The sequence below is a fragment of the Cynoglossus semilaevis genome, chromosome 9 (genome assembly GCF_000523025.1).
Source record: "Cynoglossus semilaevis isolate Cse_v1.0 chromosome 9, Cse_v1.0, whole genome shotgun sequence".
NCBI classification, from domain to species: Eukaryota; Metazoa; Chordata; class Actinopteri; order Pleuronectiformes; family Cynoglossidae; genus Cynoglossus; species Cynoglossus semilaevis.
The window spans coordinates 14,236,149-14,251,901 of NC_024315.1; the positions used below are offsets into that span (position 1 = coordinate 14,236,149).

The window sequence follows — 15,753 nt, forward strand, 5'->3', positions numbered from 1 at the left end:
GTTTACTTGACAAATGTGGCTTATAATTCTTATTGGGGTCAGTTGCTTCGTTCTGGGTGTTTAGTGTTTAAAAAAAAAGTTACCTGAGGGAGGTTGAGATTTTAGGGTCACCTGAGCACTGAAAAAAAAAAAAAACTCATTGCTGATGATCCAAATATTCACCTCCCACCAATCTCACCAGCTCAACACTCATGATGAGTCTGTAGTTAATTGCTGTGATCTAATTATAGTGAGACAGCTGTGAACACAAAAGTCCTGATAAAACTGGACTGACTTTTCATCAGGTTTTTTAATTCGTATTTTTGTGTTTTTATGTGAACAGCGTAAAAAAACCCTTTGATGTTGTTTTTATATTTTCATGTCCATTTTATTCAAATGGTCTACTTCCTCGAAGTCGCACTTTAGCTTTTTGTTTGAATTATTGCTTTTTATGACTGTGTCTGTGTGTACCTGTGTGAAATTGTGTTTTGTTTTTGTTTTTTTGGTAAATACTGTTGTCGGGACCATTTATCCTTAGTGGGGAGAGAATTTGGTTTATTTAAGAGTTAGGATTAAGATTAGGATTAGGATGAGGCGTATAGATTTGCAACCACTAAGCTCAAGGTTAAGGAATGAAAAACAGAAATCACAGACGTCATGAACTGGCATCATTTGATATGATCCAAATGGAGATTTTGGTTCTGTTAACCGCCTGTATATTTACGTGTGTTCACTATATGTCAAGGCTAACAGACAGGCACAGTCAGTCACTGTATGGAGTATGTGTCACCCCTCATTACTGCTGTGCTGCTACAGAGGGCTTGTAAATAGGAGTGAACAAACTGCTGCTGCTGCTCGTGCACACACACACACACACACACACACACACAGTCACAGCCACTTGAACACTGTCAGACGTAATAACCCGTGGTCTCATTACCATAACTTTCAATGATGTCTTGTCACACTTCTGCACAAACACCATATTGTCTGTGTTTTTGCACCAGAGCCGCTGATGAGCTGAGATTGTTCATTTGTTCACAGTGTAGCGGCGCTGATCACCGGACGGTTCTGTCACAGACGATCTCACGTATTAACTAATGAAAGACACAGAAAGTCAGGCTAAACACAGGGATATTCAAATTGTTCAGGTAATTTCTGGTTAAATACTTCATTGTAATATATCTGACAGAGTCAGACGACCATTAGAAGGCAAATTACACTGGAGCTAACGTGTTTAATGTCATTAGAGGTGGTGGAGATGGTGTTGTTCTGTTACTGCTGCTGTTGCTGCTTCATTCTCACCCGGTGCTGCCTTGTTATCGTGGTGACATTTTAAATGACTTAGAAATTTGTTATTTTCAAAAGACGTTTTTACCCTTCTTGAAATTTTGGGTTGGGTGGTGGATTGGTCCCGCTCTGACAGGGTCTTTATGTTGGGCTGTAGACATGTGGCATTAGGCCCTAGTACAGTGGTTCTTAAATGGTGGAGGTACTGAACCTCACCAGTTTCATATGCGCATTCACTGAATCCTTGGTGATGGCCAAGTGGGGGGCGTGTCATCACGAATCATATGAGTTGGGTGTGTGTCTTGTTCCACCGAACCCCTGAGACTGACTCACCGAACTCCTGGGGTTCCATCGAACCCAGGTTTAGAACCACTGCCGTAGTAGCTGTCTGCAGAACGTTGCTTCATTTATTGATCAAGTCATCAACTTGGTTACATTATCAACTGTTAGAATTTTTTATTATTCTTGACGGTGTATCAATAATCAACAGTTGTTGTGATAAAACATTATGGGCCGATGCTTATTTTTATTGGATACGACTAAAGGATGCACTAATTGCATTTTTTGGACTGATTCTGATTTTGTGGCTGTTGTGACTTGCCAATACCGATTTTTGCAGATTCCGATTTTTTTCAGTTCATACACAAATATCTGCAGCCAGGATATTTTATTCTCGTCACAAGTAATTATGAAACAATCTCCCGATCGCAGATCCCGCACAATTAAGGAAATCGGCGGCTATCGATCGGCCATGCACCCCTAGATGAAACTATTAGTTTAAAGATTTGTTTCATGATGTAACAAAAGCTACCTCTTGACTCTCAGAACCAGTAGTAATTCACTTTATTTCTAGTCACTTTGGTCCATTGGTATGTATAGCTGTCACGTTAACACAAAGCCTCGTATCGATCTGCGTCAGTTTCCCTCGACTCTGACTGTCTTTCTTGCGGCATACGTGTTGTGCGCACACACGTGACCACTCTTCTATTTGATAACAACTAACCACAGTTAACGAGGAGTTTTAGCAGAGCAGCCGTGGGCTTTTAAACCATCACTCTGTCATTCATCAGGTAAACGCAGTACCTCAGATCGTTTGACACACCTTGTTAAATGCCCTTAGGTGGTAACTGTATGCTCACAAGGCTAAATAATTTGGGAGCAATCTATCGTCTAACATTTGAACAAACGTACAGCGTGCGGGAGGTCCTTCCTCAGCCTCTACATGACTGAATCCATGTCTCTTAAGGGGTTGTCGTAGCCTCGCCTTCGCATTTCCTGAAGGTCGCGGATTTGTCGTAGAACATGCATCCTTTGCTGGTGTGCCGATTGCAAAGTCATCATAATGTCCCGAATGTCCTCTTCGTTCCTTCCCAATTGTGCAAAGTTGTCCAGAATAGCAATGTGCCGATTGGTCAACTGATTAGCCGGCGGCAAATCTCCTCGGGGTAAAATGTACCAACATGGCCCTTTGACCCACACAGAGAAAAGTAACTGTTACTATCACCGAGTACATTTGTGAAGATTTTGTGTATTTTATATGAAATACTTACGATTTCTACCATTGTGAGGTCCGTCTCCCTTTTGATCCATTTTAGAGAACCTTCTGATGGCTGGTACAGAGGAGCCAGTCAGTGAGTGGCTGTGGTCAACAGCACCTGGCGGATTTGGTCGGCTGTCTTTGTATTTTAGGCCAGTTGACTTCCATTATGGTGCACTGCTGCCTTCTGCTGGAGCTTATCACTCACTACGTGTCTATTTTTTTTATCCCTGCTGCGAATAATTCGCCTACCGGTTAGCAGAGCGAGCTGTAATTCAAATACCAAGTCTGGTCCTTTGATGTTTGTGACATCATAAGTCACGTGATGTCACACGCAGTCATTAATCAATTTGAAGCATTTGAGAAAAAATAGAAAAGAAATCTTTTCTTTTTGAAGAAAATCAACAGTTTTAATAAACATATTTGGACAGCACAGGACAAAGACCTTGTAGTAAAAAAATAAATTCATGTTCATTTCATTTCTACATTCAGCTACATCAATTATGTGGTTCTTTTACTTACACTTGTTACATTTTCAAACCAAAGAACAAAATGGTATTTAAAAACATTTAGTTTGTTGAAACATTATTGAAACAAATCTGACTCTGAATATTCTCTGTACAAAAATGTATTTTAACATAATTTCTTTATGTATGACACAAAATAAATAATTAAAATAAAACCGAACATACTTTATTGATTCTCCATAGTCATTATATTTTTGCATACATATTTCAGGGGTCAATGTGTACTGAATAAAAAAATAAATATATTTTATCATATATTAAATAAATATTAAATAAATAATATAATTTATAAATACAAATATAAATAATAAAAGTTATATAAAATGTATGATGATGACAATAAATAATAATACTGTACATATCTACAATAATGTCTACAATAATTATCTACAATAAAGTTTAAATATATAAAAAATATCAGGAAAAAATGTCAAAGTTCTTACGATTTTTCACACTTCTTTTCTTTTGTTTAGTGTATGTTTACGTTCACTCGTTACCTATAAACCAGGGTTGTACGATAAACAAACTAGTTCATCAAAATATGAAAAATACATTAAAAATAATACAAAATGTTCAATATCGGTAGCTATGAATATTATCTGTGTATTATTTTTTAATCTAGGAATACAATATATATTTTTATATTAAGCCATTAAATATTAAGCTTGATGGTTTTTAATTATTACTTCATTTTAACTTGGTCTTGTTAAAATGACTTTAGATTCCCTTCACACATTCGACTCACTCCTGCTCGGGCCCTTTGATTAATATCTGGACAAATTAATTACATTCCACCACTTCTATCTAATCTTTCAGATGATTTCACAGACTCCATGTGTAGTTGAGAAAAACATTTCTGCCACTAACATTTTCCAACCCACTGGTTTGTATTTTTACACGTTCAGTTGTGCAGATAATTACTTTTAAGCCTTGAGTTCACTTTAGAGTGCGCTAATTCTCTCTCTTGGTTCTTTTTTCTTAGCCTCTTGGTGGATAACAAACTAGAGATGTTCTGCAGAGTAAACTCTGATCCGTCAGGATCAGTTCATAATCTAAATGTGTATCACCGACCGTCGCAGGAAGTCGCGGAGCGTTTGTAGTGGAGGTGAAATGGGAAGTCTCTGCTGATGTCTCTGCACACTGCTCAAGATTTCCCGAAGGTCTTCTTCATTTGTTCCCAGTTGTGCGTAGTTATCCATGATAGCGATGTGCCAGTTAGTCAGCTGTCCGTTGTCTCCACTGGGTAACATGTACCAACACGGGCCTGTAGGTGTCAGAAATGTCCCAAAATGAAAACATCTAAGGTTGTGCAGCCACATGGGTAGAGGTTTTTGAAGCTAGTACTCACGGTTCCTCCCGTTGTGTGGTCCGTCTCCCCTGCCATTCATTTTGGATCAGCAACCCTATGTTTCCGCACCAGCTGCAGGTGTAGTAAGAATGTAAAAAAACTGTCTTTCTTTTTTTTTATTCTTTATTTTTCTATGTCACTTTGCAAATGTCTTTCCTTTATTTAATTCTTTATTTTTCTATGTCACTTTGCAGCAGTACTTTTTTTTTCACCTGACTTTTCTATTGGTGGGTGGGTTGTTTAGTTTGTCGCTGCAGTTTGACAGCAGCATCGGTAATTAGTGCACCAATTATTTATTTTCTTCTCTCTATTGCTAATGTAGATTAGCTCATGTTTTAACTCTTGCAACCAACAAACAAAATCCTTTGATCTGTTGTCATGATGTAACACCCAAATTTCATACGTCACCATACGGTCCATTCAAATGCTGGACATTCCAGGTGAAATTCCTCCACTTTTGTATTTGAAGGCTGTTCTCTTTTCATTTTTGTTAATTTAAAATTGATTATCTTATACCATATTTAAAATAGATTACCACGTATCAGATCATTGATGCTTTGAATGTTTTATTCTACTAAATTAGAGACAACATTTTTCAATACATTATCTGCACAGTTCTCGGCGACTTTATAAAACTCCTGCAATTCAACTTATCTCATTCCATATTTTTGTTATTTAAAAAAGTAGATTTAATTCTGTTCCATACTGTTCAAGTCTGCAGTGAAAGAAAAATCACCTGTCGCTCCCTTTCATTGATTTAGTCAGTATTCCAAGCCTTTGTCCTTTGATCTCTTTTGATGTCATGAATTCAGATGTAATTCCATAGACCTGGTGGGAAATCCAGATACTGAGGTCATATTTATTAATTATTCCTGATAGTAGCTGAGAAACCACACCTAAACTAGTCAATATATACATATATAAATAGTTATAAAACATTATGAGTGAGCTGCACCAAGCTGCTGCCGCAGGAGATTACGAAAAAGTTGAGGAGCTTCTGAAGCAAATGACCTGCAGTCCCAACGAGAAGGACGACGAATGGAGCAACAAGACGCCACTCCACTGGGCCGCAGCAATCGGATACACCAAAATGGTCAAGCTCCTCATTGACAATGGGGCGCGGCCATGTCTGAGGACCACACACGGATGGACTGCTGCTCACTACGCTGCCGAGGCCGGTCACCTGGAGGTGCTGCAGCTGCTGCACTCCCTCCACGCTCCGATGGACAAGAAGGATAGCTCTGGAGACAGACCCTTGCGTCTCGCCGAAATCTACGGACACCAGCGGTGCATCCAGTTCCTTAAAAAGGCGGTCATTCAGGGCCAGGAATACCGCCTTGGAGCAGCCAAAAAGGGAGTCTTTTTAGATGACATCGATTACGACTGGGACGGGTCGGACAGCGAGGATGAGAGAGACTGGGACAAAGACGCAGAGACGGCTGTAAATCCAAACTCGAACAAGGACACGGACGCTGCAGACGACACGACCACAGACACACAGGCAGTAAACGAGGACAAAGACGTAGCTACAGAAACGGGCACGACGTCAAACACAGATGCAAACACAGCTGCGGAAAACAACTGTGACTAAAAACATCTAAAATCACAGAACCGAAAGAAAATAATGCAAATCTTATTTATCTGTGGTGTGAGGTGAAAAAGAATGAGATCATCAGCGTAATGTCGTGTTCAACCAAATTTTGGAGTTGGAGAGTGCAGGGGATTACAACTGATAACTCGTGGAAATATTTGTTTGGGTAAAAGCGTTGAGATAAAATAAGTCTATTATACACCAAAAGTAAAGAAAAGGTGTATTATCAGATGAAAAGGAAAGGGATTGGTTAGGAAAAACTGGCTTTAAGGTGATGTCGTGAAGGTGTGAGGCATGTCTCTAAAGGCGCAAAAAGGGGGAAAAGAATGACACAATGTATTCGTACATTGAGAAAGGAGAAGGACTCTACTATGACTGCATGATTGACAGTTTGTCTTTTCATGGACAGATGTTGGACAAAAATCTAGACCTGCTGCGAAGATTCGATCATTTGAAGAAGATTCTAGTTTGGTTTCAAATGTGACTTTTGCTCTGATTTGAAAATGCTTCACTTTTGAGGGTTCAATTCAAATCTGATCAAAAAACACTGGACAGAGATATAATGATAAAAGTGTTGGACACGACGCGAAGACCAGTCTGAACTGGTTTCAGTCATTAACACTGATCAGACACGCCGGAATGACTACAATCGCCTGACAACCTTTTGACCCCGGTTATACTGTAGGCTTTAATAAATAAACAGTCAGACGTTTCATTATTACATCAATTATTCAGTGTCATAAAACATGAATCCTACAGGGTTAAGTGTGTTTAGTGTCTCTGCTTCAGCGACGTAACGATTACCCAACATGACAGGATAATAAGTAATCAGAGTACATGTGTTTACCAGTTCAAGGTTTGTCACCCTTTGAAGAAAGACACATGTGACTTACCTTTTTTGATTTGATCACCAGAAGCCATTGAGTGGATTTAATGAAACAGCATTCATGTCTCATGAGACGTCTGATTTCTTTTCTCGGCACAAACACTGACCATCATCGTAGCATCTCTCAGGAGTGCTTTTATGGCTCTTGTTTAGTCAGTGCAAAGACGAAGAACAACAAAAACTGTCTCTTTTTTCGTGAATTTGGTTAAGCAGCAGCTGGCAGTCAGCTGTAATTACACCTAAGCCTGTGCATTATTTATGCCACCTTTTAAAATCCATTAAAAGTCATTTGGTCTGCTCTGAAGGCTGTCATTATCGATCGACTTTACTGTAATTGCTGCTTTAAGCTCTCAAAGATTTTCTGCCTGGTGATTAAAGATGCGGCCCCGGCTGCAGGAGAGAGTGCAGGACACGTGTGCGATGTAAAACTTCAGCAGTAATTCACCTGCTGGTCAGCCACCGCCGCTGTGCAGGCCTGGACGTGACTCGTGATTGCACCGACTGCTGCAGGTTTACTACTACAGTACCTCAGATATACAGTACTCTGGTGCCTCTGCTCCAGGCCTGATTTACACTCCAATAAGGCCCTGCTATGATTTTATGGTCTGAATTATTTGATTCAAACGCCGTTGATCATCTGTGCAGTAAAAATATATCAGAACTCTGACATGTTGTGAAGTGAAACAGAGCAGCATTTCCTGAATATGACGAGGCAGAGAAGGGAGTTCTGAAAGCTTTGGAAATCCTGTGGGATATTCCGGAATAATCATCAATCTTTACGAAGCATTTGAACCACACTGGTCTCACTTGAGTCCGATTTTGTAGAGGAAGTAAGGTATTGCTAGGCTGTATGGATATATTTCTAAAACAAGTTAATACACAGGACATGGTACATGGACCAAGTTCAAACCTATTTCTCTTCGCCCTCTCTCTCTGTACCTACACACACAGCCTTTCAACCTCCGCCACTCTCACTGTCACGCACACGCTCTCCCCCTCTGCCCCAACTCACTGCACTACATTGTGCGCTAAGTGCGTTAGCATTGGAGTGAGAGAGGGCGAGAAAAATAGGGAGAGAGAGTAGTCGTTAACACATCACGAGCACGGTTTGACGGAGTGGCTGTCCCCGTCTTCTGAGCTGAACATTTACCATCATGAGCCATTGGAAATGTTTCTGGAGTGGGTGGTGTGGCTGGTTCAGTGATGTAAAGCTAAATGGGCTCTTAATTGCCTAAGTGTGGTATTTAACTGAAGAATGATGGAGCCCAAGTTAATTGCCGAGGCATTTGAGGACAGCTGTAGGTGGGGGGTGGGGGGAGGGATATGAGGACATCAGTGCTCTGAGCAGAGTAGATGATCACTGGCGTCTGAGAAACAGCCAAATGTTACAAAAATAACATTTTGTTCAAGAGCAGTGAAGACATGGTGTGTTAGCCTTAGCTAGCTGTTTTTAGCTCATATGCTGATGATGTCAGGAGCTTGTGGAAACCTCAGGTTGTGGGAGCCTGGCTGCACTGATTGGTCAATTCATCAAACATGATTATATAATTGACTGCTAGAAATTAACGTATTAACAACCTAAGGATACTCGATTAGCACCTGATATATTTGTGACTTTAAATTTAATTTTTTTAGGAAAATCTGCTGCACGACAACCAGCATTATTCCTTTAATAAATTGATTGTGGCTTTAAAAGGTAGATTGGCCTGTAAAAGTCACACTTCACGGTCTTTAGTGGTTTTCTGAATGACTGCTGTATTACAACTTCTCGACTTAATTTAACAGCATCCATTAAAAGGGAAACTGCGAGATGTTTTAATGGTTTGTGTAACGTGGAGAAGCCACTCTCACTGTGAAATTTATGCCACGGTAACACTGTAATAGCTCCTTATAACTCAGCTTTGTGAAGGGTTTCCATATAAATTTTCCTTTCTCCAGACAATCACTGAGGATACAACAGCGCACAACACTGTGGATGTGGAAATTATAACTCTTCAAGAACCGATGATGGATATTTAATTCAAACAAATTCAAGGCCCAGGTCTGACCAATTTGTACGACTCCACTGATATGATCTTTACTATGAGGAAACTACAGACTGCATGTCACAGAGCTCCGCAGTTGTTAAGTATTTGACTGAAGCAGCTTACAAGGAGACGTTTGTTCCCTTTCCTGTCCTGTAGGTGGTGCTAAGTGCACATTTGTTTTATTATTCACATACTGTTGGTGCATTACAAGATAAGGTTTAGTTACTGATTGTCCACACATAATAGGAAATCTTTAAAACCACAGCGTTTATCCACGTCATCAGCCTGCTTGCGCCTAGCATGTTAGCGTTGTTAGCAGTGACATAGTTGTTAGTTATGCTAGTACAGTGCAACTTCGGTTGGAAGCAATAAAACAAGGAAGCAATAAAAGAAGCTAAGGTTGCCAAAGGAGCGACTGTGTTCACCAGGCAAAGATCTCATTGATTCCTATGGGGAAAATGTTTAGAAAAGTTTTAGAACATTTTGGTTCATGAACGGCCTTCAGGAACAAATTAAGTTCGGAGACTGAATATCCACTGTATGTTGTGTTTCGGGAATACAGTGGACAGGTGTGTTAGCACGTAGGTTGTAAAAAGTAAAATTAACAGTATATTAGTTGTGTGCTCGCATGTCCCATTTTAACAACTAGCATGTAGGAGAGAGGTAGGACTTTAGTATTGTCCTTTGTAGCTTTGTGTTAGCACTTTGCATCGTCTAAGATTTTTGTTTTTTTTTGATTGGGTCTTGACAAAAGCTTTTTTAGGATATTTTTAAAACAAAAGTTGCATTAGTTAATTTGTGCCATTTTCTTTACTTCACGTAATTTTCATAAGAAAAGATGAAAAGATCAAACTAACAGGTTCCATTTTGGTCCTTTTCATTAAAGAAATGCATTAGTTCCATCAGAAATGCCTTGAGCACTTCCTGAAAATTGTAAGAGCGAGTGAAGGATTATATGCTTGTGTTGGAAATGAGTCAGTTCGGTAATAAAGGCAAAGAATAGTTGGGTCATTTTAGTTGCATTACATTGAAATTTTACTTTCAGGACCTTTTTTTCTCATTAAAATAGAACATGCAAATCAAAGGGGTGAGATCAGTCAATGGGAGAAAGGTGTGGCCTTGGGCTGCTGTGTGAAAAGAAGGTAGTGTTCTTCAGAGACACCCAGTCTGAAATCTGTGCCTTTGTGAAAGACTGTGATCTCATTAGATGTCGAAAAACTTTTTAGACCGAGCAACAATGATTTTTTTTAACTTAAACTTCTTTATCTTCAGAGAGAAATGAACCCCACTTCAGTTCACAAATACATATTATAGAGATGCAACACAAAAGCCACATTTAATGTGTTTTAAGTAACATAATTCACCTGTCTCTGTATTCTTTTGACGATATTCATGTCAGCATATGTCGTCTCTCTCGAAATACAGGACCATTTTATTAGTCTTCACATGTTGAATATACTTCAGTAGCTGAAACTGCTGTGGAGTTTGAATTGTTTGTCATGGAAACGGGCATTAGTTAGAAAACATCGTCCTAATCCAATTTATCCTAGAATACAACTTTTATCTCACCACAGACGAAAATTAATTCTGCACCAACACAAAAATGTGAGGAAGTGTCCAGCAAACACCTGAATAGGGTCCAGACCAGGCCAGAGTGGGGGCTTTTCCACAGGGGGATCCACACAGCAGACTCCCATTGTATGAGCAGATGGCTTGACCATGCATGGTGATCCAATCTGCTGCTACGATCCAAGGTCGGCCAACTTCCTCCAGCCAGCAGGTGGCCTCTGTCATCGCTGGCTCTGTGTCCAATTCCATCCTAGTCAAATACCACATTTCATCTTCTTTTAGTTCCGCCATTGTTTAATGGACACTTCACTAACTGGGTGTGTGTTGGCGTCCTGGGTCAGTTCAGGCCAGGTCAGGTCAGGTCAGGTCAGGTGGTATTGGGTCTCAGAGGGTTTAAAGAAGCACAGTCGTGCTGCAGCATCTATAATTCCTGTTAATATAATGGCAGGTTAATTACGACTGTGCTTATTGTAGTTGGTGCAGTAATAAGTCAGTGTGACTCAGACAGGCATTAAAAAAATAGTTGTTTGCCTTCGCCTTGATTTTCTTCCTGTTTACAGCGCTCTGCTCCCACAGGAACGCGTCTAACCTCTAATCACATTTGCTGCGTTTTCTCCGTCTCTGGGCTGCTGTTGTGTTTTATGTCAGGTGCTGCATATTTACACTTCTGCCTTCAACGAAAATAATTCATAAGCTTTCAGATGATGCAAAAACATTTTCATTAGTCCCTGCTGTTCAACTATTAATTAGTTTCCCATTCAGGACAACCTCACTGTATTTGTCATTTGTATTATTAATTAGTGTTTTTATTCCCCCTCCGGACTCTGTGTGTTTCATAAACACACTTGTTAGTTGAAGGTCAGCCACACAGTGGACGAGTGGTTAGTACTCATGCCTTAGAGTAGAATGGGCATGTGTTGCCAGTTCATGTGTAACTCCAAGGTCTGCGGCCCCACCCACGGTCCAAAAACAATCAGATTGGAGAGTAGGTTGATGGTTCAATCTAAATTGATCCTCGGTGTGAATGTGAGTGTGAATGAGACTGTGAATGAGGTTGTCCCTGCTGTTATGTGATGATTACAGTGCCCCCTAGTGACAAGACCTCATTGTTGTTTTTTTTAAGCTTCTGCAAATCCGTACATCATCTTCCCAGTGTTACTTTGTGGCTCTCACTTTTTCTTTAGACTAATTTGCCGATTTGTCTCTTGACTAGTTTAGGTTGAACCAGACAAATAAGACTTTTAATGAATGAGCAAATATAGACAAAGGTCTGTGTTTAATTTTAGATTGTAAATTGTTGTTCTTTGTCGGAGATTAGGTTGGTACAAGCTGTTTATTTTTGTACAAAAACATGCTGTACAGAGACAAGTACACATCATGTACACATATATAATTATATTATATATTCAAATTTATGTGACAGTCATTGTTTGATTCTATTTGAATCAGTTTGTCTTTATTTAGATATTCTGATTGAAAAAAACAGTAACAGTGTTTTTAATTTTACCCATTTTATTTTACCTCAACTCTTTCTGCTCTCTGAAATATAACTGCAGTGTCATAGAACTGATAAAAGGAAAAGAAAAACAAAAACACCTCAGCCGGCCTCCCATCACGACACAGTTTTAAAAACATTAATTGTGTTTCGCCTTGAGTTTTATTTGCATGACTGAATCAGCCTGGATACGTTTTTACTAAATCATTTTCCTTGGCTTTCATTATGTTTTATCCGTTTCTTTATTCCATGTTGGTGAACTTCATTCTCTCCTGTCTCTGTGATACACACGGAGGGTCAACATTCTTATCGCTGCCGGGCAGGAGGTTTAAAGACAGGGCCTGAAATAAAAAAAAAATTGCAAAATATCTCATAAAAGAATGTTTAAAAATTAACCATCCTTTGTGGAGACAGTGATGAAACTCGCACATCATTCTGGGATTGACGGAGCTTTTCAATATTTGATGGATCTTCTTCAACTCTGATTCTCTCTCCATTCGCTGTGTGATAGCAGAGACGTCTTACCAGTTTATTACATGTCCCTGACGGTGAACATCATCTTAGTTCGAGGCAGGAGCAGACGAAACAATCGCTCTCACTACTTCATTCTGATATGTTTGAATTCTCCGAGTCTGTTCAGACTCTTTATGTGACATCACTTATACCCAGGGGCTTGATGTAAGTGACATCATTTCAGGCCCACTCCACAAAGAAAGTCGTTGATGGCAGTCACTAAAAGAAGAGAAAAGTTAAGCTTCAGTCATCAGTGTGAAATGCTCTATAAGTGGGTGAAGTCTGTGGAGAATGTTTTGGGTTTATTGTGAACAAGATTTATTACAGTGAAGCTCATCAACGGGTTTTGCTCTAGACCATGGGTGGCCAAACGTTTGGCCCGTGGACCAAGATGAGGTTCAAAATTTGACTGGTGAGGCCAGCTCAGTATTGGCTGGATGTAGAATGCTGGGAAAAATAATTGACAGAAGGATTGACATCAGTCATTACCATACCTTGTACCACTGTGTGGCGGGCCGGATTGCAAAGCCCGGTGGGCCATATCTGGCCCACAGACCGTAGTTTGTCCAGGTCTGATCTCAAACCATCTGATTTTTTGTTCCTTAAAAAAAAAAAAACATTTAAAGGAAATGGATTTCAGTCCTTAGACCAGAAAAAGAAGCAGGTTGTGGCCTGGTGTCAAAGGTCATCCTACAGAGAATTCTACAAAGAAGGAATTCTTAATAGAGACACCACAGAAGACGAGAGCAGACTGACATCGACCAAAATAGGTGGTGTTTTCATTTGGTTTATTTCAGAAGTCTATATTTGATAGACTGATTAAGGATTACCTAAGGTCATGCTTCAGTGTTGGGATGATTTAGAGATAAGATAATTAATCTTGACATTTACCGAATCCCATCTTCCAGAAGCATTCTTTAAAAGACACTGAAACAAAACATTGAGGAAACCTGTGGTCGTTGTTGTTTATTCTGAACTGTTTGTTATTGATGCTGCCCCCCCTCTCATGCTGCCCCCCCTCTCTTCCCCTCTCCTCTTCTCCCTCTCTAAGCCGACCAGACCTGTCTGCCATGATGACCATTAAGGCTGGCAGAGTGGTGCCATTGGGCCTCCTGCTCCTTTGCTTGCATCCCTGCTGCTCCGCTGAGTTCACTGGCCTGGAGCCGCTAACAAGCTGTGCGCTCAGACAGTTGATGCTACAAATGGAGGAGAGCACTGGACTAAGACTGGAGATGAACAACTGGAGTGCTGTGGAGTCCCTACAGTGATGGAGGCAGAAAGAAGGAGAGAAGGAGGTAGGACCCCCCACTCCCTGCTGTTCTTTACTCAAGTCAGGATTTGGGCTGTGGACTCAGGGAGTCTGTGTGTTTGCATGTGGTTGTTCGTGTGTGACTGGCTCTACATTCACATTTATTTTTATTTAAAGCTGTTTAATGACTCGCTCGGAATGTCAACTCTACACTACACCTGTGTGCTGTCAGCAGTGTTATTAGGTGGTAATGTATGACTGGGGTATTTGGTCTGCAGTCAGTGGTTTTATTCATTCATTCAAACATTCATTCAGTTCAGTGTTCAGTTCTCCAGTCAATCACTCTGTCACATACAGTAATAAGAACAACCGTTCACACTCACTTTGACACCTACAATGAGGAGTGAACAATGAACCTAATAACATAGAGACCAGCAGATAGAGCTGGCGATCAAACCACTGACCTTATTGCTGTGTGGCAAATGCACTAAATCGCTCTCCACCATGTGGCCTTGCAGCCTTCCAGGTCTGAAGATAAAAGTTCAGTACCTTTCTACATGTTTTTGTTCATGTGAGAGCTGCAGCAGCCCAAGCTCCGCCCCTTATGCTCTTATTGGTTGAGATTTGTGATGACGCACGTCATAAGAAAGTACTGCTTTAAATCGCCACTTCTGAAACCATGGTGTCAATGAGCAGCAGACGTTTAATAATAATAATAATAATAATAATAATAATAATAATAATAGAAAATATCAGCGTTATAACATTAAAAATGGCCAGTGTTAATTAATCAATGCAATTACTCGATAAAAACAAATAAAAAAAAAAATTAAACTCAAAGACGTTTGACTAAGAGAACTCTCCTAAAACGTTGTCCAGTTCTCTGGTGATCAGAGTCAACTTTCACATTCATTTGCAAACTTCATGTCACACATTCACAGGACAGGTTTCATGTTGTGAATGTGTGACAGAAACAGATTCATGAAGTAAACAGCTCGTTCCGTGCAGCGTGTGTGAACACAGAGGATCATCGTTCTCATCCATGTTTCCTGGCAGTTTCCACCACACCTGCTGACCTCAATCTGCCACTTTTAACGGAGCGTCAATGAAAATGAGCCGGTCCGTGTTACTGGAGTCATTAGGATCACACACCTGCTGCTAATGAAGTTGTTCATAACAGCATTGGGAGGACGGGGGGAGAGTCAGCAACACAGAGGGGAGATGGAGAAGGATGGACGGAGAGGGAATAGAAGTGATGTTCTGATTTGTGTTTCACGCTGTTAGACATGATTCCATTATTTATGTAGAATCTATGGCAGACATTTGAACAGCTTTTCTTATAGACTCATGGATTCGGAATCCACGTTTGATAATCAGAAAACACAGATGTATGCAGTGTTTGTATAAACTGTGTGGCGCTCTGGCCCAGAGGCAGTGTCTGTGTCATTGGTGTGGAACCCAGGGTTCACCTCCTGGGCAAGTTCAAATCCCAGTTAGGGCAGTTGGTACCTTCCAGTGGACTCACCACCTGCAGGAAGGTTCAGGGTGGGTTGGTACGGTGCAGTGTGATTTGGGTGGAGGTCATAGAGACTGCTGCCCCCGCGACCCGGTAAATGTATAAGTGGATGAAAAGTATGAACTGTAAGTCATACATTAAAAGAGAACATTGTAATGACCTTTAGAACTTTGACAAAAACAAGTTTTGTTTTGTCAAGAGCTGTAAATGAGACGATGTTGAAGAC

General features: G+C 40.3%; 2 protein-coding genes and 1 long non-coding RNA gene across 3 annotated transcripts in view; 2 read left to right on the forward strand and 1 right to left on the reverse strand.

The window, feature by feature from the left end:
- LOC103384034 (E3 ubiquitin/ISG15 ligase TRIM25-like) overlaps positions 1 to 4,596 on the forward strand; it is a 48,115-nt gene extending 43,519 nt beyond the window's left edge. Inside the window, exon 7 of the mRNA XM_025058265.1 lies at positions 4,316 to 4,596. The gene's annotated coding sequence lies outside the window, so the exon portion shown is untranslated. The remainder of the gene's footprint in view (positions 1 to 4,315) is intronic.
- LOC103384035 (uncharacterized) lies at positions 12 to 3,081 on the reverse strand. The gene is made up of 3 exons (XR_522060.2): positions 2,820 to 3,081; positions 920 to 2,735; positions 12 to 118 (listed from the first exon to the last, which is right to left on the reverse strand). It is a non-coding gene; the product is annotated as an uncharacterized LOC103384035 (long non-coding RNA).
- A 236-nt stretch (positions 4,597 to 4,832) lies between the features above and the next one.
- Positions 4,833 to 6,298, forward strand: LOC103384036 (ankyrin repeat domain-containing protein 66-like). Its single transcript, XM_017035199.2, has one exon. The coding sequence runs from the start codon at positions 5,622 to 5,624 to the stop codon at positions 6,270 to 6,272; it is 651 nt and encodes a 216-aa protein (XP_016890688.1). The 5' UTR covers positions 4,833 to 5,621; the 3' UTR covers positions 6,273 to 6,298.
- The last annotated feature ends 9,455 nt before the right edge of the window (positions 6,299 to 15,753 follow it).